The sequence below is a fragment of the Simochromis diagramma genome, unplaced genomic scaffold (assembly GCF_900408965.1).
Source record: "Simochromis diagramma unplaced genomic scaffold, fSimDia1.1 OVJJ01000293.1, whole genome shotgun sequence".
In the NCBI taxonomy this organism is placed as follows: domain Eukaryota; kingdom Metazoa; phylum Chordata; class Actinopteri; order Cichliformes; family Cichlidae; genus Simochromis; species Simochromis diagramma.
Window position 1 is genome coordinate 3,607,425 of NW_024386801.1, and position 23,436 is coordinate 3,630,860.

The 23,436-nt window shown below is 38.0% G+C and overlaps 2 protein-coding genes and 1 long non-coding RNA gene across 13 annotated transcripts in view; 2 read left to right on the top strand and 1 right to left on the bottom strand.

Moving 5' to 3' along the window:
* The window catches only part of LOC120729536 (receptor-type tyrosine-protein phosphatase eta-like), a 49,177-nt gene that overhangs the window by 19,403 nt on the left and 6,338 nt on the right, over positions 1 to 23,436 (top strand). For 7 of the 11 annotated variants that reach the window (XM_040025199.1, XM_040025197.1, XM_040025203.1 and 4 more), the window contains 17 exons: positions 1,052 to 1,073; positions 1,205 to 1,405; positions 1,546 to 1,803; positions 16,989 to 17,246; positions 17,635 to 17,907; positions 18,172 to 18,441; positions 18,541 to 18,804; positions 19,307 to 19,567; positions 19,697 to 19,951; positions 20,345 to 20,611; positions 20,839 to 21,099; positions 21,188 to 21,439; positions 21,646 to 21,915; positions 22,020 to 22,283; positions 22,536 to 22,793; positions 23,165 to 23,252; positions 23,353 to 23,397. In XM_040025199.1, the coding sequence (XP_039881133.1) occupies positions 1,052 to 1,073; positions 1,205 to 1,405; positions 1,546 to 1,803; positions 16,989 to 17,246; positions 17,635 to 17,907; positions 18,172 to 18,441; positions 18,541 to 18,804; positions 19,307 to 19,567; positions 19,697 to 19,951; positions 20,345 to 20,611; positions 20,839 to 21,099; positions 21,188 to 21,439; positions 21,646 to 21,915; positions 22,020 to 22,283; positions 22,536 to 22,793; positions 23,165 to 23,252; positions 23,353 to 23,397 (3,767 nt within the window). Of the gene's footprint in view, positions 1 to 881; positions 954 to 1,051; positions 1,074 to 1,204; positions 1,406 to 1,545; positions 1,804 to 16,988; positions 17,247 to 17,634; positions 17,908 to 18,171; positions 18,442 to 18,540; positions 18,805 to 19,306; positions 19,568 to 19,696; positions 19,952 to 20,344; positions 20,612 to 20,838; positions 21,100 to 21,187; positions 21,440 to 21,645; positions 21,916 to 22,019; positions 22,284 to 22,535; positions 22,794 to 23,164; positions 23,253 to 23,352; positions 23,398 to 23,436 lie in introns of all 11 variants that reach the window. The other 4 variants (XM_040025202.1, XM_040025200.1, XM_040025205.1 and 1 more) reach the window with 4 other exon arrangements.
* On the top strand, positions 2,220 to 16,632 carry LOC120729538 (receptor-type tyrosine-protein phosphatase eta). The gene is made up of 12 exons (XM_040025208.1): positions 2,220 to 3,336; positions 3,705 to 3,965; positions 4,760 to 5,014; positions 6,549 to 6,809; positions 7,182 to 7,442; positions 8,237 to 8,497; positions 10,033 to 10,293; positions 10,668 to 10,928; positions 12,354 to 12,614; positions 13,464 to 13,724; positions 15,424 to 15,684; positions 16,058 to 16,632. Exons 1-12 carry the CDS (start codon positions 3,201 to 3,203, stop codon positions 16,153 to 16,155), a joined length of 2,838 nt encoding a protein of 945 aa, XP_039881142.1. The 5' UTR covers positions 2,220 to 3,200; the 3' UTR covers positions 16,156 to 16,632.
* Positions 4,691 to 6,633, bottom strand: LOC120729541. The gene is made up of 2 exons (XR_005694948.1): positions 6,532 to 6,633; positions 4,691 to 4,742 (listed from the first exon to the last, which is right to left on the bottom strand). It is a non-coding gene; the product is annotated as an uncharacterized LOC120729541 (long non-coding RNA).

Genomic DNA, 23,436 nt, shown 5'->3' on the forward strand with positions numbered 1-23,436 from the left:
TACTAGTGTAGTTCATAACTAGGTTAAAACAATATAATTTCATTGCATTATGGCTTCCAAAATTGTCACTAGTTGACTGAAAAACTTGCTAAACTGAACACTAAAACATTGTGCTTTAAGGTCTGTTCCGCCATTGTTAGAAGTTAATAATTGGCCACATCTGTGAGCCTTGTGAGGGAGAAAATGATGCAGGTTTGAGCTATGATGCCATGAGTTTAATATTTAGCTGAGTGGGAAACAGTTTGAAAGGTAACATATCAGCAAGTAACTGTGAGCTATTTAAATTTTGGCTAATAAGTAATGTGGAATCAAAGCTTGGTATTTGGCCCGATACCAGGATACAGATGAAAAACAAAGCTGAAGTGCATGTTGTATTTATATATGCTGTGAGCAGCTTTACTTTATCCCCGAGGAATCAGATATCATCATGAAATCCAAGGAGGAGGAAGAACAATATTCAGAACAGCAGTTCCCCACATTTCTTCGTACCTTCAAGGCTGTTGAAGGATTACAGATGGTTAGTTATTAGCGGAGTCTACTTCCTTGTTTGTACTAACTAGCACAAAATCGTGTTCTTTTCAGCTGTTACAGTGAAACTTTATCACACGCTACTGAGCTTTTGTGTGTGTTTTTTTAGCCATCAAAATAGAAAATGCGATACCTAAACAGATCTGTGTGTAAACATTTTGAGGTTTCTAATTTAATTTCTGGTTCCTGAACACTTATACATTATGTGTAGGAAAATGTACAGATGAAATAATTCCCCAAATGAGTGTGATTTGCAAGGATTTCTGGTCGAGAAACAGCTTGACGCTGCCATCAGGTCAAATCATGTTTTGGCTGGTTTGACCTGATAGCAGGTTCACTCTCCTTTCACGCAGAAGGAACAAAAAAAATCCTGCATACACATCCAGCTTTGAATTTCAGCAGTGACCTGTGACATCGAACAGCTGGTTGGTTTTGATGCTTTGAATCTGTTCAAAACTAAATGCTGACCTCTGCTGGTGTAAAAATGATTTACCTTGTTTTTTTTCTGTGTTAATCTCTGCAGAGCTCCCAAGCACAAAATACCTGTAAGTACTGGTTCCTCATTTATTCATGTGCTCTCTGTTTAATATTTTGACTTTTTATAGCTCAAAACTAAAGTTTTGCTGATTTCTCACTGTTGTCTTGAATGTCTTGGTTTTCTTGTTTTTCTTTTTAGCAAGTTGTTCAACAGGAACCTTAAATATAACAACCACCACAACAACAGCAGATGTCACCTTTCAACTTGACCAAAACTGCAGCTTAAAAGTTGGAGGTAATATGTCTGAAAAAGGTTTAATAACTGGCCTGACTCCTGGAGCTGTCTATCACATTGTCTTAAACTGTTCAGGCTCCTGCGATGTGTCAAACATTGCAACAAGAAAGTCATTTTATTTTTCTTAAATATATAAACTAATGATTCTGTGAGTTGGATGATAGTGATGTTAATATTAGTTTATACCCAATAATGAGAATATGATGAACTGATTTGTTTCCTGTTGACGTATCTCTAATTCACAGAGCCAGAAACGGTCAGTTTAACAGTCACTGATATCACAACATCCTCTATGTTTGTGAGCTGGACTAAACCAGTGGGAAGCAGCTCCTTCTATAAAGTACAGTGGACAGGTGGAGGAACAAGTGCCTCATTTAATGACAGTGCCACGTTTAAGAACATTACTAACCTGACTGCTGGTGTCCAGTATAAAATAACTGTCACTGCAGTGGCAGATGATAATTATACTGAAGGACAGAGTGCTACTGTCACCAAGTACACAAGTAAGTGAGCATTTACATGTTTTCCATACCATGAATTAGTGACTGTCTGCTGAGGGTATCTGGTAAAATAAGGAGTCTTCTATCATCATAAGATAAGTTAAATTGAAAGGAAAGTAGAAGAAGAAATCCAGATGTAGAAGAAGAAGCCCTTTGAAGTGAGAAGGTTGGATCTCTCACCGATGTGTCCTCATATAACAGCTGTAGTTGTGCTCACTCTGTGTTTGAGTAACAGCTCCAATAATGGTTTGCATTTCTTTTGTACGTCTAGTTTAGATCTTCCTCTGAACTTCCAGCTGCATGAAATGTTACAGGGTCAGCATGTTGCTGCTCGTGTGTTTTTACTGTAACTTTGAGACAGAGAAGACTTGAGCCGATATTTTAATTGTTAACCCATGTAGTGACTTCTCCCTTACAGAGCCTGAAGTAGTCGGATTACTCAGTGTTACTGCTTTCACAACATCCTCTGTATCACTGAAGTGGACTGAAGCAGAGGGAAACAGCTGCTTCTATCTTGTAGAGTGGACAGATAGACATTTAAATGAGAATCACAGTGTGAATAACACATAAATAACCATCAGTGCACTAACTGCCTGTATGCAGTACAGATTTAGAGTTACTGCAGTGGCTGGTGATGAGCAAACTACGGGAGCTGCAGAGTTAATTTCACTGTATACAAACAGGATGTGCAGGAATTCCCATGCATTTTTTGCTCAAATAAATTCTACAGTGAATTAATGATTCAGTCTAAAAAATGATCAATCTGTCTCTATTAGTGTTGTATGTAACACAGGCCTTTAAGGTGGCAGATGGTTGCCACTACCTGAGCCTGTTTCTGCTGGAGGTTTCTTCCTGTTAAAAGGGAGTTTTACCTCCCTACAGTCGCCAAGTGCACAAAGGAGGCTGTTTGATTGTTGCCGTTTTCTCTCTTTTAGTGTAGGGTCTTTACTAATTTGGCTCTATTTAAAGAAAATAAAATTGAATAGAATTGACTTCTCATGCAATTACCCTCTACTCACAGAGCCTAAATTAGTCAGGGATCTCATTGTAACTGAAATGAAAAACTATGAGAGCTGCAGAGTTAATTTTAATGTATGCACATAAGATATGCAGGAATTCAACATCTGAATGAATTTGTAATCAATGTTTTTCAAATGCTGTCCCTTAGGTGTTCTTTACTAAATTTGCTGCATATTTGATGGTGTCATTTTCTAATTTTAAAATATATTTATGTCAGTTTTTGGTTTTTTGCATCTACCTCTCTGTAACACACAGAACCCGAGAAAGTGAATGATCTTACTGTCAGTGAAATCAGGACGTCCTCTATATTTCTGAACTGGACTGAGCCACAGGGTCAAAGGTCATTCTATAGAGTAGAGTGGACAGATGGAACAATAAACATGAATAAGACTGTGACTGAAACTAAAGTAAATGTCACTGAGCTGACTCCTGGAGTGAACTACACTTTCACTGTCACAGCAGTGGCTGGAGATAACAGTACACAAAGTGTCGTAGCAACACTTTCTCAATACACAGGTAAGATGAAGAGTATGACCATTTCTGATCTGGGGTCTCGTGCTCTGTACTGTGTCACTGTTTCATTTTTTATCTTGTAGTTTATTATTTGTCAACTTTGTAGGATAGTATTTTTTTTCTAGTGAAGCAGTTACTTCAAAAATTATAGAAATTATTGTGACTTGAAGACTTCAAATCTAAAAACACTTTTTATTCATGTGTGACATGGGTTTTTTGTTAAAAAGCATTTTTTGATTTATTCACATATCCTCTCAGGTCTTTCTTAATTCAGTCCTCTTGGTTCTTACCTGTTGCAGTCACTGCTTATTGTTCTTGGCTCAGCAGTTCTTTTGTTTTCTTGTTCCTCCTCATGTACTCTCCACTCATAGAGCCTGAAGTAGTCACGAGTCTCTCTGCTGTTAACGTCACAACATCGTCAATTTTTGTGAGCTGGACTAAACCAGTGGGAAGCAGCTCCTTCTATAAAGTACAGTGGACAGATGGAGGAACAAGTGCCTCATTTAATGTCAGTGAGACATTTTATAATATTATTAACCTGACTGCTGGTGTCCAGTATGAAGTAAATGTCACTGCAGTGGCTGGTGATGGTTCTACTGAAGGACAGAGTGCTACTGTCACCAACTACACAAGTAAGCGAGCATTTACATGTTTTCATACTGTGAATTAGTGACTGTCTGCTGAGACTATCTGGTAAAATAAGGAGTCTTCTATCATCATAAGATAAGTTAAATTCAAAGGAAAGTAGAAGAAGAAATCCAGATGTAGAAGAAGAAGCCCTTTGAAGTGAGAAGGTTGGATCTCTCACCGATGTGTCCTCATATAACAGCTGTAGTTGTGCTCACTCTGTGTTTGAGTAACAGCTCCAATAATGGTTTGCATTTCTTTTGTACGTCTAGTTTAGATCTTCCTCTGAACTTCCAGCTGCATGAAATGTTACAGGGTCAGCATGTTGCTGCTCGTGTGTTTTTACTGTAACTTTGAGACAGAGAAGACTTGAGCCGATATTTTAATTGTTACCCATGTAATGACTTCTCCCTTACAGAGCCTGAAGTAGTCAGATTACTCAGTGTTACTGCTTTCACAACGTCCTCTGTATCACTGAAGTGGACTGAAGCAGAGGGAAACAGCTGCTTCTATCTTGTAGAGTGGACAGATAGACATTTAAATGAGAATCACAGTGTGAATAACACATAAATAACCATCAGTGCACTAACTGCCTGTATGCAGTACAGATTTAGAGTTTCTGCAGTGGCTGGTGATGAGCAAACTACGGGAGCTGCAGAGTTCATTTCACTGTATACAAACAGGATGTGCAGGAATTCAACTTCTGAATGAATTTGTAATCAATGTTTTCCAAATGCTGTCAGTTAGTGTTTTTCTCTCAATCTTGTTATTTTTGCATCTACCTCTCTGTAACTCACAGAACCCGAGAAAGTGAATGATCTTAATGTCAGTGAAATCACGACATCCTCTATATTTCTGAACTGGACTGAGCCACTGGGTCAAAGGTCATTCTATAGAGTAGAGTGGACAGATGGAACAATAAACATGAATAAGACTGAAACTAAAGTAAATGTCACTGAGCTGACTCCTGGAGTGAACTACACTTTCACTGTCACAGCAGTGGCTGGAGATAACAATACACAAAGTGACGTAGCAACACTTTCTCAATACACAAGTAAGATCGAGATTGTGAGTTTTGTCTCTTCCAAATGATCATGGAACCATTTTTACTTTAGGTTTCTTCATTGAAGTCTTTATATTTTCATACTGCACTTTTCTTCAATTTCTTCTCTTGTAGTGGGTAAAACAGTTTCTTAAAATCTAATAGTGGAACGTTTTTTAAAGTCTTCAACACAAAACTTTTTTTTTTAATTCTTATATCCCAGTGATGTGATTTTTAATCAACAGGCTGAACATTTTACCTTTAACTGATTTTTAACGTGTCCCACTTCATTCAGTCCTCGTGTTGCTTATTCGCCACAGCCACTGGTCATATTTTTGGCGTTCACACTTGGTGTTAGCCCTTTCTGGGATATAGAATCACTTCCTATTCCTGCTGTAACACACAGTGATGTTTTGTGTATCTTATCTCAGTGGCCTATTGAATCAAAGAGATTTAGGTAAAGACTTATTTCATTACAGATTCTTGACACACCTTTTCCAAAGGACGCCCTCTGCCAAAACACCAACTAATTGTATTTGTTCATTTTGACTGTAGGTATTTGCTAGTTTAGCTTAGCTGGTAGCCGAGTCGCTATCACCCTGACATCTTCAGCTGTCTCTCCTGCAGCTTCCTACTCAGTGTGTCAGATGTTTAGCTACTCATTTGATAAAAAATACAAACAGCCCCATGTTTCTCTTCTTTACTGTGGCTGGGCTGGTAACATATGAGTGCTCTGTTGAAGCGAGTTTTTCTTTAACCTTAACTAGTGGTGATTGCATGTATTTTTTCCACAAAGAAAACTGTAACGTTTAGAGTAAAAATGACTCATGACCGTCTGACTGATGTATCATTATGTACAGCTACTTCCAACGCTTCTGATATTTATTTAGATGCTTGCTGTCCGACTGATCCTTCTGAGTTAACTCCATGAATCACTTCTTCCAAAGCATTAATGTGTCTTTTTAGATCCCATGCATTTTCTGCTCTAACAAATTCTACAGTGAATTAATGATTCAGTCTAAAAAATGATCAATCTGTCTCTATTAGTGTTGTATGTAACACAGGCCTTTAAGGTGGCAGATGGTTGCCACTACCTGAGCCTGTTTCTGCTGGAGGTTTCTTCCTGTTAAAAGGGAGTTTTACCTCCCTACAGTCGCCAAGTGCACAAAGGAGGCTGTTTGATTGTTGCCGTTTTCTCTCTTTTAGTGTAGGGTCTTTACTAATTTGGCTCTATTTAAAGAAAATAAAATTGAATAGAATTGACTTCTCATGCAATTACCCTCTACTCACAGAGCCTAAATTAGTCAGGGATCTCATTGTCACTGAAATGAAAAACTATGAGAGCTGCAGAGTTAATTTTACTGTATACACATAAGATATGCAGGAATTCAACATCTGAATGAATTTGTAATCAATGTTTTTCAAATGCTGTCCCTTAGGTGTTCTTTACTAAATTTGCTGCATATTTGATGGTGTCATTTTCTAAGTTTAAAATAGATTTATGTCAGTTTTCGTTTTTTTGCATCTACCTCTCTGTAACTCACAGAACCCGAGAAAGTGAATGATCTTACTGTCAGTGAAATCAGGACGTCCTCTATATTTCTGAACTGGACTGAGCCACAGGGTCAAAGGTCATTCTATAGAGTAGAGTGGACAAATGGAACAATAAACATGAATAAGACTGTGACTGAAACTAAAGTAAATGTCACTGAGCTGACTCCTGGAGTGAACTACACTTTCACTGTCATAGCAGTGGCTGGAGATAACAGTACACAAAGTGACGTAGCAACACTTTCTCAATACACAGGTAAGATGAAGAGTATGACCATTTCTGATCTGGGGTCTCGTGCTCTGTACTGTGTCACTGTTTCATTTTTTATCTTGTAGTTTATTATTTGTCAACTTTTTAGGATAGTTTTTTTCTAGTGAAGCAGTTACTTCAAAAATTATAGAAATTATTGTGACTTGAAAGACTTCAAATCTAAAAGCACTTTTTATCCATGAGTGACATGTTTGTTTGTTTTTTTCCCAAATTAAGTTTTTGATTTATTCACATATCCTCTCAGGTCTTTCTTAATTCAGTCCTCTTGGTTCTTACCTGTTGCGGTCACTGCTTAGTGTTCTTGGCTCAGCAGTTCTTTTGTTTTCTTGTTCCTCCTCATGTACTCTCCACTCATAGAGTCTGAAGTAGTCATGAGGCTCTCTGCTGTTAACGTCACAACATCGTCAATTTTTGTGAGCTGGACTAAACCAGTGGGAAACAGCTCCTTTTATAAAGTACAGTGGACAGATGGAGGAACGAACTTCTCTGTAAATGTCAATGTGACAAGTTATACTATTACTAACCTGACTGCTGGTGTCCAGTATGAAATAAATGTCACTGCAGTGGCTGATGATAATTATACTGAAGGACAGAGTGCTACTGTCACCATCTACACAAGTAAGCGAGCATTTACATGTTTTCATACTGTGAATTAGTGACTGTCTGCTGAGGGTATCTGGTAAAATAAGGAGTCTTCTATCATCATAAGATAAGTTAAATTGAAAGGAAAGTAGAAGAAGAAATCCAGATGTAGAAGAAGAAGCCCTTTGAAGTGAGAAGGTTGGATCTCTCACCGATGTGTCCTCATATAACAGCTGTAGTTGTGCTCACTCTGTGTTTGAGTAACAGCTCCAATAATGGTTTGCATTTCTTTTGTACGTCTTGTTTAGATCTTCCTCTGAACTTCCAGCTGCATGAAATGTTACAGGGTCAGCATGTTGCTGCTCGTGTGTTTTCACTGTAACTTTGAGACAGAGAAGACTTGAGCCGATATTTTAATTGTTACCCATGTAGTGACTTCTCCCTTACAGAGCCTGAAGTAGTCAGATTACTCAGTGTTACTGCTTTCACAACATCCTCTGTATCACTGAAGTGGACTGAAGCAGAGGGAAACAGCTGCTTCTATCTTGTAGAGTGGACAGATAGACATTTAAATGAGAATCACAGTGTGAATAACACATAAATAACCATCAGTGCACTAAATGCCTGTATGCAGTACAGATTTAGAGTTACTGCAGTGGCTGGTGATGAGCAAACTATGGGAGCTGCAGAGTTAATTTCACTGTATACAAACAGGATGTGCAGGAATTCAACTTCTGAATGAATTTGTAATCAATGTTTTCCAAATGCTGTCAGTTAGTGTTTTTCTCTCAATCTTGTTATTTTTGCATCTTCCTCTCTGTAACTCACAGAACCCGAGAAAGTGAATGATCTTAATGTCAATGAAATCAGGACATCCTCTATATTTCTGAACTGGACTGAGCCACAGGGTCAAAGGTCATTCTATAGAGTAGAGTGGACAGATGGAACAATAAACATGAATAAGACTGTGACTGAAACTAAAGTAAATGTCACTGAGCTGACTCCTGGAGTGAACTACACTTTCACTGTCATAGCAGTGGCTGGAGATAACAATACACAAAGTGGCGTAGCAACACTTTCTCAATACACAAGTAAGAGCAAGATTGTGAGTTTTGTCTCTTCCAAATGATCATGGAACCATTTTTACTTTAGGTTTCTTCATTGAAGTCTTTATATTTTCATACTGCACTTTTCTTCAATTTCTTCTCTTGTAGTGGGTAAAACAGTTTCTTAAAATCTAATAGTGGAACGTTTTTTAAAGTCTTCAACACAAAACTTTTTTTTTTAATTCTTATATCCCAGTGATGTGATTTTTAATCAACAGGCTGAACATTTTACCTTTAACTGATTTTTAACGTGTCCCACTTCATTCAGTCCTCGTGTTGCTTATTCGCCACAGCCATTGATCATATTTTTGGCGTTCACACTTGGTGTTAGCCCTTTCTGGGATATAGAATCACTTCCTATTCCTGCTGTAACACACAGTGATGTTTTGTGTAACTTATCTCAGTGGCCTATTGAATCAAAGAGATTTAGGTAAAGACTTATTTCATTACAGATTCTTGACACACCTTTTCCAAAGGACGCCCTCTGCCAAAACACCAACTAATTGTATTTGTTCATTTTGACTGTAGGTATTTGCTAGTTTAGCTTAGCTGGTAGCCGAGTCGCTATCACCCTGACATCTTCAGCTGTCTCTCCTGCAGCTTCCTACTCAGTGTGTCAGATGTTTAGCTACTCATTTGATGAAAAATACAAACAGCCCCATGTTTCTCTTCTTTACTGTGGCTGGGCTGGTAACATATGAGTGCTCTGCTGAAGCGAGTTTTTCTTTAACCTTAACTAGTGGTGATTGCATGTATTTTTCCCCACAAAGAAAACTGTAACGTTTAGAGTAAAAATGACTCATGACCGTCTGACTGATGTATCATTATGTACAGCTACTTCCAACGCTTCTGATATTTATTTAGATGCTTGCTGTCCGACTGATCCTTCTGAGTTAACTCCATGAATCACTTCTTCCAAAGCATTAATGTGTCTTTTTAGATCCCATGCATTTTCTGCTCTAACAAATTCTACAGTGAATTAATGATTCAGTCTAAAAAATGATCAATCTGTCTCTATTAGTGTTGTATGTAACACAGGCCTTTAAGGTGGCAGATGGTTGCCACTACCTGAGCCTGTTTCTGCTGGAGGTTTCTTCCTGTTAAAAGGGAGTTTTACCTCCCTACAGTCGCCAAGTGCACAAAGGAGGCTGTTTGATTGTTGCCGTTTTCTCTCTTTTAGTGTAGGGTCTTTACTAATTTGGCTCTATTTAAAGAAAATAAAATTGAATAGAATTGACTTCTCATGCAATTACCCTCTACTCACAGAGCCTAAATTAGTCAGGGATCTCATTGTCACTGAAATGAAAAACTATGAGAGCTGCAGAGTTAATTTTACTGTATACACATAAGATATGCAGGAATTCAACATCTGAATGAATTTGTAATCAATGTTTTTCAAATGCTGTCCCTTAGGTGTTCTTTACTAAATTTGCTGCATATTTGATGGTGTCATTTTCTAATTTTAAAATATATTTATGTCAGTTTTCGTTTTTTTGCATCTACCTCTCTGTAACACACAGAACCCGAGAAAGTGAATGATCTTACTGTCAGTGAAATCAGGACGTCCTCTATATTTCTGAACTGGACTGAGCCACAGGGTCAAAGGTCATTCTATAGAGTAGAGTGGACAGATGGAACAATAAACATGAATAAGACTGTGACTGAAACTAAAGTAAATGTCACTGAGCTGACTCCTGGAGTGAACTACACTTTCACTGTCATAGCAGTGGCTGGAGATAACAGTACACAAAGTGTCGTAGCAACACTTTCTCAATACACAAGTAAGATGAAGAGTATGACCATTTCTGATCTGGGGTCTCGTGCTCTGTACTGTGTCACTGTTTCATTTTTTATCTTGTAGTTTATTATTTGTCAACTTTTTAGGATAGTCTTTTTTTTCTAGTGAAGCAGTTACTTCAAAAATGAATGAAATCCTTTTTACAGGAAGACTTCAAATCTAAAAACACTTTTTATCCATGAGTGACATGTTTGTTTGTTTTTTTATCAAATTAAGTTTTTGATTTATTCACATATCCTCTCAGGTCTTTCTTAATTCAGTCCTCTTGGTTCTTACCTGTTGCAGTCACTGCTTATTGTTCTTGGCTCAGCAGTTCTTTTGTTTTCTTGTTCCTCCTCATGTACTCTCCACTCATAGAGCCTGAAGTAGTCACGAGTCTCTCTGTTGTTAACGTCACAACATCGTCTGTTTTTGTGAGCTGGACTAAACCAGTGGGAAACAGCTCCTTCTATAAAGTACAGTGGACAGGTGGAGGAACAAGTGCCTCTGTAACTGTCAATGACACGTTTAAGAACATTATTAACCTGACTGCTGGTGTCCAGTATGAAGTAAATGTCACTGCAGTGGCTGGTGATGGTTCTACTGAAGGACAGAGTGCTACTGTCACCAACTACACAAGTAAGCGAGCATTTACATGTTTTCATACTGTGAATTAGTGACTGTCTGCTGAGGGTATCTGGTAAAATAAGGAGTCTTCTATCATCATAAGATAAGTTAAATTGAAAGGAAAGTAGAAGAAGAAATCCAGATGTAGAAGAAGAAGCCCTTTGAAGTGAGAAGGTTGGATCTCTCACCGATGTGTCCTCATATAACAGCTGTAGTTGTGCTCACTCTGTGTTTGAGTAACAGCTCCAATAATGGTTTGCATTTCTTTTGTACGTCTAGTTTAGATCTTCCTCTGAACTTCCAGCTGCATGAAATGTTACAGGGTCAGCATGTTGCTGCTCGTGTGTTTTTACTGTAACTTTGAGACAGAGAAGACTTGAGCCAATATTTTAATTGTTACCCATGTAATGACTTCTCCCTTACAGAGCCTGAAGTAGTCGGATTACTCAGTGTTACTGCTTTCACAACGTCCTCTGTATCACTGAAGTGGACTGAAGCAGAGGGAAACAGCTGCTTCTATCTTGTAGAGTGGACAGATAGACATTTAAATGAGAATCACAGTGTGAATAACACATAAATAACCATCAGTGCACTAACTGCCTGTATGCAGTACAGATTTAGAGTTTCTGCAGTGGCTGGTGATGAGCAAACTACGGGAGCTGCAGAGTTAATTTCACTGTATACAAACAGGATGTGCAGGAATTCAACTTCTGAATGAATTTGTAATCAGTTTTTTCCAAATGCTGTCAGTTAGTGTTTTTCTCTCAATCTTGTTATTTTTGCATCTACCTCTCTGTAACTCACAGAACCCGAGAAAGTGAATGATCTTAATGTCAGTGAAATCAGGACGTCCTCTATATTTCTGAACTGGACTGAGCCACTGGGTCAAAGGTCATTCTATAGAGTAGAGTGGACAGATGGAACAATAAACATGAATAAGACTGAAACTAAAGTAATAGTCCACTGAGCTGACTCCTGGAGTGAACTACACTTTCACTGTCACAGCAGTGGCTGGAGATAACAATACACAAAGTGACGTAGCAACACTTTCTCAATACACAAGTAAAAGATGAAGATGTTAGTGACATTTTAATCTGGATTTCTCATGTAAGCTCTGTAACTTAGTCAGCCTGTTTCAATTTTCTTATCTTGTAGTTTAATTTAAGTCACACTTTTTAGGATAAGTTGATTTTCACGTTGTGAAGAGTCTTCAACAAATAATTTTGTAATACGTGCACAGTTCAAGTCTAAAAAACTGTTTTCCATAGTGACATGTTTGTTTGTTTTTTACCAATTAAGTTTTTGATTTATTCACATATCCTCTCGGTCTTCTAATTCAGTCCTCTTGGTTCTTACCTGTTGCAGTCACTGCTTATTGTTCTTGGCTCAGCAGTTCTTTTGTTTTCTTGTTCCTCCTCATGTACTCTCCACTCATAGAGCCTGAAGTAGTCACGAGTCTCTCTGTTGTTAACGTCACAACATCGTCAATTTTTGTGAGCTGGACTAAACCAGTGGGAAGCAGCTCCTTCTATAAAGTACAGTGGACAGGTGGAGAAACAAGTGCCTCATTTAATGTCAATGAGACATTTTATAATATTATTAACCTGACTGCTGGTGTCCAGTATGAAGTAAATGTCACTGCAGTGGCTGGTGATGGTTCTACTGAAGGACAGAGTGCTACTGTCACCAACTACACAAGTAAGCGAGCATTTACATGTTTTCATACTGTGAATTAGTGACTGTCTGCTGAGGGTATCTGGTAAAATAAGAAGTCTTCTATCATCATAAGATAAGTTAAATTGAAAGGAAAGTAGAAGAAGAAATCCAGATGTAGAAGAAGACGCCCTTTGAAGTGAGAAGGTTGGATCTCTCACCGATGTGTCCTCATATAACAGCTGTAGTTGTGCTCACTCTGTGTTTGAGTAACAGCTCCAATAATGGTTTGCATTTCTTTTGTACGTCTAGTTTAGATCTTCCTCTGAACTTCCAGCTGCATGAAATGTTACAGGGTCAGCATGTTGCTGCTCGTGTGTTTTTACTGTAACTTTGAGACAGAGAAGACTTGAGCCGATTTTTTAATTCTTACCCATGTAATGACTTCTCCCTTACAGAGCCTGAAGTAGTCAGATTACTCAGTGTTACTGCTTTCACAACGTCCTCTGTATCACTGAAGTGGACTGAAGCAGAGGGAAACAGCTGCTTCTATCTTGTAGAGTGGACAGATAGACATTTAAATGAGAATCACAGTGTGAATAACACATAAATAACCATCAGTGCACTAACTGCCTGTATGCAGTACAGATTTAGAGTTACTGCAGTGGCTGGTGATGAGCAAACTACGGGAGCTGCAGAGTTAATTTCACTGTATACAAACAGGATGTGCAGGAATTCAACTTCTGAATGAATTTGTAATCAATGTTTTTCAAACGCTGTCCCTTAGGTGTTCTTTACTAAATTTGCTGCATATTTGATGGTGTAATTTTCTAAGTTTAAAATATATTTATGTCCGTTTTCGTTTTTTTGCATCTACCTCTCTGTAACTCACAGAACCCGAGAAAGTGAATGATCTTACTGTCAGTGAAATCAGGACGTCCTCTATATTTCTGAACTGGACTGAGCCACAGGGTCAAAGGTCATTCTATAGAGTAGAGTGGACAGATGGAACAATAAACATGAATAAGACTGTGACTGAAACTAAAGTAAATGTCACTGAGCTGACTCCTGGAGTGAACTACACTTTCACTGTCATAGCAGTGGCTGGAGATAACAGAACAGAAAGTGACGTAGCAACACTTTCTCAATACACAAGTAAGATGAAGAGTATGACCATTTCTGATCTGGGGTCTCGTGCTCTGTACTGTGTCACTGTTTCATTTTTTATCTTGTAGTTTATTATTTGTCAACTTTTTAGGATAGTTTTTTTTTCTTGTGAAGCAGTTACTTCAAAAATGAATGAAATCCTTTTTACAGGAAGACTTCAAATCTAAAAACACTTTTTATCCATGAGTGACATGTTTGTTTGTTTGTTTTTTTCCCAAATTAAGTTTTTGATTTTTTCAATTTATTTATTTATTTATTTATTTATTTAATTCAGTCCTCTTGGTTCTTACCTGTTGCAGTCACTGCTTATTGTTAGGGTGGCTGTAGCTCAGGTGGCAGAGCAGGTCAGCCACTAATCAGAAGGTCAGTGGTTCGATCCCAGGCTGCCTCCTGGCTGCATGCCAAATATCCTTGGGCAAGATACTAACCCCATGTTGCCTACTGGTGGTGGTCAGAGGGCCCGGTGGCACCAGTGTCCGGCACCCTTACCTCTGTCAGTGCGCCCCAGGGCAGCTGTGGCTACAATGTAGCTTGCTTTGTTTCTTGTTCCTCCTCATGTACTCTCCACTCATAGAGCCCTGAAGTAGTCACGAGTCTCTCTGTTGTTAACGTCACAACATCGTCTGTTTTTGTGAGCTGGACTAAACCAGTGGGAAACAGCTTCTTCTATAAAGTACAGTGGACAGTTGGAGGAACAAGTGCCTATTTAATGTCAGTGAGACATTTTATAGATTATTATAACCTGACTGCTGGTGTCCAGTATGAAGTAACTGTCACTGCAGTGGCTGGTGATGGTTCTACTGAAGGACAGAGTGCTACTGTCACCAACTACACAAGTAAGCGAGCATTTACATGTTTTCATACTGTGAATTAGTGACTGTCTGCTGAGGGTATCTGGTAAAATAAGAAGTCTTCTATCATCATAAGATAAGTTAAATTGAAAGGAAAGTAGAAGAAGAAATCCAGATGTAGAAGAAGAAGCCCTTTGAAGTGAGAAGGTTGGATCTCTCACCGATGTGTCCTCATATAACAGCTGTAGTTGTGCTCACTCTGTGTTTGAGTAACAGCTCCAATAATGGTTTGCATTTCTTTTGTACGTCTAGTTTAGATCTTCCTCTGAACTTCCAGCTGCATGAAATGTTACAGGGTCAGCATGTTGCTGCTCGTGTGTTTTTACTGTAACTTTGAGACAGAGAAGACTTGAGCCAATATTTTAATTCTTACCCATGTAGTGACTTCTCCCTTACAGAGCCTGAAGTAGTCAGATTACTCAGTGTTACTGCTTTCACAACGTCCTCTGTATCACTGAAGTGGACTGAAGCAGAGGGAAACAGCTGCTTCTATCTTGTAGAGTGGACAGATAGACATTTAAATGAGAATCACAGTGTGAATAACACATAAATAACCATCAGTGCACTAACTGCCTGTATGCAGTATGGATTTAGAGTTACTGCAGTTGCTGGTGATGAGCAAACTACGGGAGCTGCAGAGTTAATTTTACTGTATACACATAAGATATGCAGGAATTCAACTTCTGAATGAATTTGTAATCAATGTTTTCCAAACGCTGTCCCTTAGGTGTTCTTTACTAAATTTGCAGCATATTTGATGGTGTCATTTTCTAAAAGTTAAAATTATAGTAATCTTAGTGTTGTTATTTTTGCATCTACCTCTCTGTAACACACAGAACCCGAGAAAGTGAATGATCTTACTGTCAGTGAAATCAGGACGTCCTCTATATTTCTGAACTGGACTGAGCCACAGGGTCAAAGGTCATTCTATAGAGTAGAGTGGACAGATGGAACAATAAACATGAATAAGACTGTGACTGAAACTAAAGTAAATGTCACTGAGCTGACTCCTGGAGTGAACTACACTTTCACTGTCACAGCAGTGGCTGGAGATAACAGTACACAAAGTGTCGTAGCAACACTTTCTCAATACACAAGTAAGATGAAGAGTATGACCATTTCTGATCTGGGGTCTCGTGCTCTGTACTGTGTCACTGTTTCATTTTTTATCTTGTAGTTTATTATTTGTCAACTTTTTAGGATAGTTTTTTTTTCTTGTGAAGCAGTTACTTCAAAAATGAATGAAATCCTTTTTACAGGAAGACTTCAAATCTAAAAACACTTTTTATCCATGAGTGACATGTTTGTTTGTTTTTTTACCAAATTAAGTTTTTGATTTATTCACATATCCTCTCAGGTCTTTCTTAATTCAGTCCTCTTGATTCTTACCTGTTGTAGTCACTGCTTATTGTTCTTGTTCTAACAGTTCTTTTGTTTTCTTGTTCCTCCTCATGTACTCTCCACTCATAGAGCCTGAAGTAGTCACGAGTCTCTCTGCTGTTAACGTCACAACATCGTCAATTTTTGTGAGCTGGACTAAACCAGTGGGAAAGCAGCTCCTTCTATAAAGTACAGTGGACAGGTGGAGGAACAAGTGCCTCATTTAATGTCAATGAGACATTTTATAATATTATTAACCTGACTGCTGGTGTCCAGTATGAAGTAAATGTCACTGCAGTGGCTGGTGATGGTTCTACTGAAGGACAGAGTGCTACTGTCACCAAGCACACAAGTAAGTGAGCATTTAAATGTTTTTCATACTGTGAATTAGTGACTGTCTGCTGAGGGTATCTGGTAAAATAAGGAGTCTTCTATCATCATAAGATAAGTTAAATTGAAAGGAAAGTAGAAGAAGAAATCCAGATGTAGAAGAAGAAGCCCTTTGAAGTGAGAAGGTTGGATCTCTCACCAATGTGTCCTCATATAACAGCTGTAGTTGTGCTCACTCTGTGTTTGAGTAACAGCTCCAATAATCGTTATAGTTTTATCTCTAATAGGGTGATATTTTAAAACTTCTATATTGACATTTGTTGCAATATAGGCTAGAAAAAAATAAAAAAGACTGAATAATACAGAGGATGAGATTGTAAAAGTGCTGATCTTTAGTCAGATTGTCTTTATCTAATTTTTATGACTTAAATGAAGGTGAAGCTTAAACTGCAAAGTCAAGTAGCCGCTTGTGTCGTTACTTTTAAACTCCCCTAAACAATGAAACAACTAAAATCAATCAACTTCGTCTTTAAATGTTAATATAAACCTACTCAAATTAAAGCTCTACACTTTATGCCTTATCCATAATTTCGAGTAGTGAAGGAATTTAAAATATATTTACAGTATAGCTGTCCAAACATTTGGACATTTGTTGTGTTATTAAAATGCCATTTACATCTTTATTCTACAGGGCCTGAAAAGCCTGGGAACATTAGTGTTACACAAGGAACCAACACCTTAAACATCAGCTGGATTTTGCCTCGAGGAAACATTAGTTATTATCAGGTCAATATATCCAATGAAAACTTAGTGTTTACAAATTCCAGTCAAACAGGAGCCACAACAACCAGTTTCACCTATTTAAAACCCGGGAGACTCTATAATATCACAGTGACTGCTTTTGCTGGAAACTTCTGGAATACATCTGACCAGGTGTCATTTGCCACTGGTAAGTCCAACAACCTAATCTCTTTTCTTTATCACCATGTTTTTGAAGACCCTGAGAACAACTGTGGATACCATTAGAATGCTTCAAACATGAATAATGAGATTCTTGTGATAATAAATGTTAAATTGGGTACAAAAATATTATATTCAATTGCTGTTTTTAAGTGCGTTATGCAGAAACACCTAAACAGTTAAAAACAGAAACAACAACAAAAAAACATCACATTGAAATTATTTGATCCCTTTTGTAACTGTGTAGATAAAGGTTGGCATCCTATCTGGAAACATAGGAGTATACTTATTTTATTACATTTTTATGGGACTGAACTGTTTTGTACTTATTTAAAATAGCAAAATGACTTTAAGATGGTGTTATTTGTACCCTTTAGTTCCCAAACCTCCTGGGTCCATCATCTTTAGTAGCCGGAGCAACTCCTCACTCCAGCTGCAGTGGGCAACACCTGATGAAATGATTGGAGCTCCAGACATCATATACAGTATCACCTATCAGGCTGTGGGTGATCTCAGTCAAAACACAGCTTCCACTCAAAATAACACTTTGCTTTCACTCCTTGACTCTGGAACCAAATACACTGTAACAGTAAAAACTACTGGACCTGGAAATTTAAGCAGCACGATTGTTCAGAATTCTTCTTTTACCTGTAAGTACAACAAAGAGAAAAACAAAGCCGTCAGACTGTCTGTTTTTAATGCGTGGTTTTACTGCCTAGCACCTAAGAACACTTCATATTAATCAACATATAATATGAGTGTTAGTGTTGGACAGTTTATTGTTTAGATATAGAGAGGAAATATGGTGTGAAGAGTTTGGTATGACATGTAACATGGATCTTTGATGTAATAAGTGCAAATCATTTAACTTCGGTTGTTTAACATTGTTTTCCAATTTGTCATCTTTTTTTTAGTACCAAACCCAGTGAGGAATCTAATAGTCAGCCCTGAATCTACTACTTCACTAAATGTGAACTGGTCAAATCCACTGGGGGTCAAATCATATTACATATACTTAGTTGACACTTACAATGACACAGGAGGACTTATTTACTCAACAAATATCACCAATAACAGCATTTCTGTACCGAATCTAAACCCAGGAACTAACTACAGTGTCACAGTCAGAACAAAAGCTGCAGAAGGAAGTGAATCTACGGTGGAGAAGGGATTCAGTTACACAAGTAAGAACTAAGATATAAACTCAGTCAAACTGTTGAAGTATCAGTGCTGTTTGGTCTGTGTTTTGTCACTTGAATACTTCAAACTGCAAATTTCTACAGTGCCCAAACCTGTGACCAACATCACAGTGGAGAGTGTGACCACGACCTCCATCAAGCTAACGTGGTCCAGACAAAACGATTACAAGCCTTCCTACTCCTACCTGGTCATAGCGAGACAGAGTGGCAGCGAGATAAAGAATGATTCGACAAAGAATGAGACGTACACCTTCTATAAACTGACCTCTGGAGAGCTGTACACATTTTCTGTGTTCACAGTTATAGCAGGGGTCAAATCCACAGAGGAAAATACACAGAGTTACACAAGTATGTCTTAAAAATCTCTGAAATGTGCTTCAAAGTCAAGTCTTCCTAATCCATCTTGCAATTTATAGTGATCCCCAACAGACTGTCAGAGCTTGGTTATATGTGATATTGTATTATTTATATGGATAGCATTTTTTTTTCTTAAAGGGGAACTGATAAGAGAAAAGAGTTCCAGGCACCGCAGGCAGATATAGAAGCTTCAGTAAAGCTGAAGCCTACAATTTTCATAAAAAGTTTTCCTCCCTGTTTGACAATCAGTAGCCGTTAGCTCGATACCTTTGCTCTTTAGTTTCTATCCTTTCTGTGAAAGGTCTCAACCCCGAGCCAAAATATAACATTATCAGAGTTTTAGTGATGTTATATAAACTTCTAAAAGTAAATCTTTAAACATGTTTTTGGTCAGAAAACAAGTAATTTGGTCGACATTTTCTTTGTGTTACTACTCAGCCTCTATTAGTCCAATACTAATGTTCATTTAATTTGAATCTTCTTTTTTATCCAGTGCCTGAAGCAGTCTCAAACATTACAGCCGTAGGAACCACAACTAGCCTTTCAGTGAGCTGGACACTGGTGACAGGGAAGGTCTCCAGTTACAGTGTTGTGCTAGATAGTGCTGAACAGTTAGTGAACAGCACGGATGTAAACAATCAAACTACAAACACAGTCTTTGGGAGCTTGACACCAGGAGTAATTTACTGTGTCCAGTTGATCACCAAAAGTGGACCTTTTCAGAGTAACAGTTCACGTGTCTGCAACGCAACTTGTGAGTTTCATTGACAATCTGACTTCTACCTCAAATTGTATATTCAGCATTTTTATCAACACCTATTTTAAAAATACATGTATTGTTTGAATTAATCAATCAAATAATCAAATCCTTCTCCTTCTTCAGTTCCCAACCCTCCTGGCTCCATCACAGTGCAATCTCAGACTGTTAATTCCATCAACTTCACCTGGGCCCTTCCACAGGACATGAACCACAATCAATACAACTTTAGTGTCACCACCACTAACAACACCTTTGTGACAAAAGACAACTGGTTCCTGCTGGGAAACCTCCCATCTGGAAGCCCCTTCAATATCTCTGTTGTTACTGTGGGTGTGATGGGATATAAAAGTACATCAGTGACAACAGTAAACTATACCAGTGAGTAGACATACAGCTGATGAGATTGTGATTGTTATGGTGGATTTTCCTGATTTTTTTTATTATTTTATTTTTATTGAGTTTGTCAGAGTGAAAGAAAAAGGATAGAGTTTATTTTGACTGGTACACTTTGTATTTGTTTTTGTTTGTTTGTTTTTATTTGTTTTGTTTACTTTTTTGGGATGTAGTGACAACAAAATGTCATTCAGACAGATTTTAAAATGTTTGGAATCAATTGTCTGTGTACGACATGCTGAGTACATAGATGTAATGCAAGTGTCCTTTTTCTAAAATAGTAATATTGTTAATACTATTTATCGTATTTCTTTTTCCTCTGAGTGTGAGGAACATGTAGCAGCAATCACAGGTTTTTCATCTGTCTCATTTTCTCAGGACCATTTCCTGTATCCAATCTGACTCAGACAGAAATAACTACAAATGCAGTGACCTTGGTGTGGGCACAGCAGGAGAGCAAATTAAGCTACTCTTACTGGGTGCAGGTCACCAACGAGTCCAATGTTATTGTAAACAAATTAAATGTGAACATAACAAATGCAACAATCAGAAATCTTCGTTCTGGGAGCAACTTCAACTTCACTGTCACTACACTGACAGCAGATGGCACTCAGGCAGATCCTGTGACAGTGTCTTACTTCACACGTATGTACAGTATATGTTGTCAGAATCTCTGCTTCTCCTGGAAATCCACGATACTAAACTCAAACTAAATCAGTAAAAACAACCAAAGTCAGCAACCATCAAAAGCTGAGCTTGGGTAGTTTATCATTATTCCAGTGAAAGAGAGCTGTTATAAGAAAAGTGCTGTTCATGTGCCTATAATACTGCTGTTGTTATTATAATAATAATAATTCCTCCTGTGTTTGTAGGGCCATACGGTATTACTGAGTTGGAGGCTGAAACCATAAACACAACTGTTATAAATCTGAACTGGACGAAGCCAGCTGAGTACAGGGATGACTATAAATATCGAGTTGCTACATCAGGCTGTGCCTACAAAAACAACACCCTGGGACAAGAAACCATACAGATCTCAGGCCTCGACCCTGGGACCAACTGTACCTTCTGTGTTTCTGTCATGGCAGCAAATGGCATTGAAGGACAAACAGTCTGCACTTCTCAGTACACGAGTACGACTCAGCTGCCATTTCTAGTTTTCTTTGTCAGACTATCATTGTTGACATGTTTTAATCCTTTGTTCTCTCATCACATCAACAGAGCCCGAGACAGTACAGCCCACTATCTCAGGTCATTCGAATAGTTCCATCACAGTGACATGGACGAAACCTAAAGGAAATGTGGAGCATTACAGTTTGCAGCTAATACGTAATACAACTATTCAATCCCTGAACAATTTGACTGCACCGTACCAGTTTCAAAACCTGTCAGCTGGACGGGCGTACAGCGTCATGTTAACCACAATAAGTGGACCCTTCAATGCATCATCTGAACTTGTTACTAACGCCACTCGTGAGTAGAATAAATGTCTTCAATTTTGAGTGTAGTCACATTTATGTTAATATGTATGTATGTTTTCATTTACCTCAGCAGGTTTTGAGAATTTAGCTGTTACTGATAAAGTTTAATTTGACACTACACTAAACAACTGTAAAACAAAATTAATTAAAACAGTGAGCACTTACATAAGGTAACATGTTGCATCCCCCTTCCTCCAGTCCCTAACCCTCCTGGGCAGATTGAGATCCTGAATAAAACAACGAGCTCCATTGAAACTCGATGGATAGAGGCGCCTCTGATGACTGGTGCTAATTTCTACTACCTGCTGACTTACACGTCATCCCAGCAATCCAACAATATAAATACCACAAACCCCAGAATGAACATCTCTTCCCTGTCTTCTGGGACTTCCTACAACATTTCTGTGAAAACTGTGGGAGAATTGGGATTCCAGAGTGAGACGGTTTATGTCTACATGGTCACAACAAGTAAGGCTTTCATTTCTGTAAAGAAGTATTGGAGAAGTTTGGGCAGTCTCCTCTTTCATTATTACTGTATGAATTAACTTTAATATCTCTCTAATGTCGGACAGGACCACAGGCAGTGCAGGAGCTCACGGCCACTCCAGGAGAGACACACATCACAGTCAACTGGACCAATCCACCTGACTACAAGAACAGCTATAAATACATTTTGTCCTGGAATCAAACTAATTCCCAAATGCAGAACTTCATAGTTACACAAACTATGTATAATATCACTAACCTGGAACCTGGTCAGTGCTACAGTATTTATGTCACCACAGAGACCTCTGATAAAACATGGGGTGCACCAGTAATGATCACCAAATGCACAAGTATGGACACTAAGTAATAATTCTGCAAAATTTTGTCACCTATCTTTTACATGTGAAAAATGTAATTTTGATGATTCCACTGTCACCAAAAGATAACTGAACAATCTGTTTTTGACAAAATAAAATTTTGTCAAAAACAGATTTTGTATTTTCTTTAGATATTTGATAGAAATATTATACTTTAATAGAACTGACAGATTTGTTCATTAGAGGTGTTCTGTTTTTTTTCCTTATTTCTGTTTCATGCTACAGATGCAAGCCCAGTGACAATCATAGACTGTCAAGGTCCAAACGACAATACTGCACAAATCATCTTGTCATGTACCACACCCCATGGCCAACACACTGGCTTCCAGATGATTGTAAATGGAAACAACATCGGTGCAACTGCATCTTGCAATTATACCATTTCTGGCCTTAACCACAATACTATATATAATGTGACTGTGATAACTCTAAGCCATGGAAATCCCAGCATTCCTGTGTATCGCGAGTGCTCAACAGGCATAGGTAAGGCTTTGTGTAATAATATTAGTGTTCTAATGTACTTAAAAACTAGAGTTTGAGATACATAGAGAAGCCTTTTATAGAAAATACCAGTTCCTAATAAAATCCTTTTTCCTTAATGGTGCTCAAAAACATCTATGCATTCATTTGTCTGTGACTGCTTTTGTTTGTTGAGCTGTAGTTGATAGTACACTTTTATTTTTTTATCAAAGAGCTGCCCATGCCAGTAAATTCTGCTAGCTTGGCGCAATCGAATGGTGTCACACACAATAGTTTCATACTACAGATTGATCCAAGGATGTTTAACGACTCTAATTTTACGAATGCCTAATGAAATCTTCATTTCTCTGTTACATTTTTTCCAAACATTGTAGCTGTCACTACTATTGCTGTTGCTGTATCAGTAGCAGTTTTTCTCATTCTCTTCAGTGTCCTCATCGCCTTTATTATCTACTGGAAAAGGTTTGCCACTATCACCAGTGATAAAAACATGTTCATTAAATATCCGTATATATGAATAAATTCTATATTTACAGTTTATATACTTTATCTACTCCTGTAGGCTAGCCAAAAAAGAATCACCAGACATCCAGATTCAATCTTTAAGGTAAAATTTGTATTTTTATCATTTTGTTGTACTGTATGT

What these genes read in the sequence shown, in the direction of transcription:
- LOC120729538 (XM_040025208.1), top strand. Translation starts at nt 3,201, where the DNA reads ATGAATAAGACTGTGACTGAAACTAAAGTAAATGTCACTGAGCTGACT. An exon ending in TACTGTCACCATCTACACAA is followed by an intron (nt 7,443 to 8,236) that starts GTAAGCGAGCAT and finishes TGTAACTCACAG; the next exon opens with AACCCGAGAAAGTGAATGAT. An exon ending in TACTGTCACCAACTACACAA is followed by an intron (nt 12,615 to 13,463) that starts GTAAGCGAGCAT and finishes TGTAACTCACAG; the next exon opens with AACCCGAGAAAGTGAATGAT.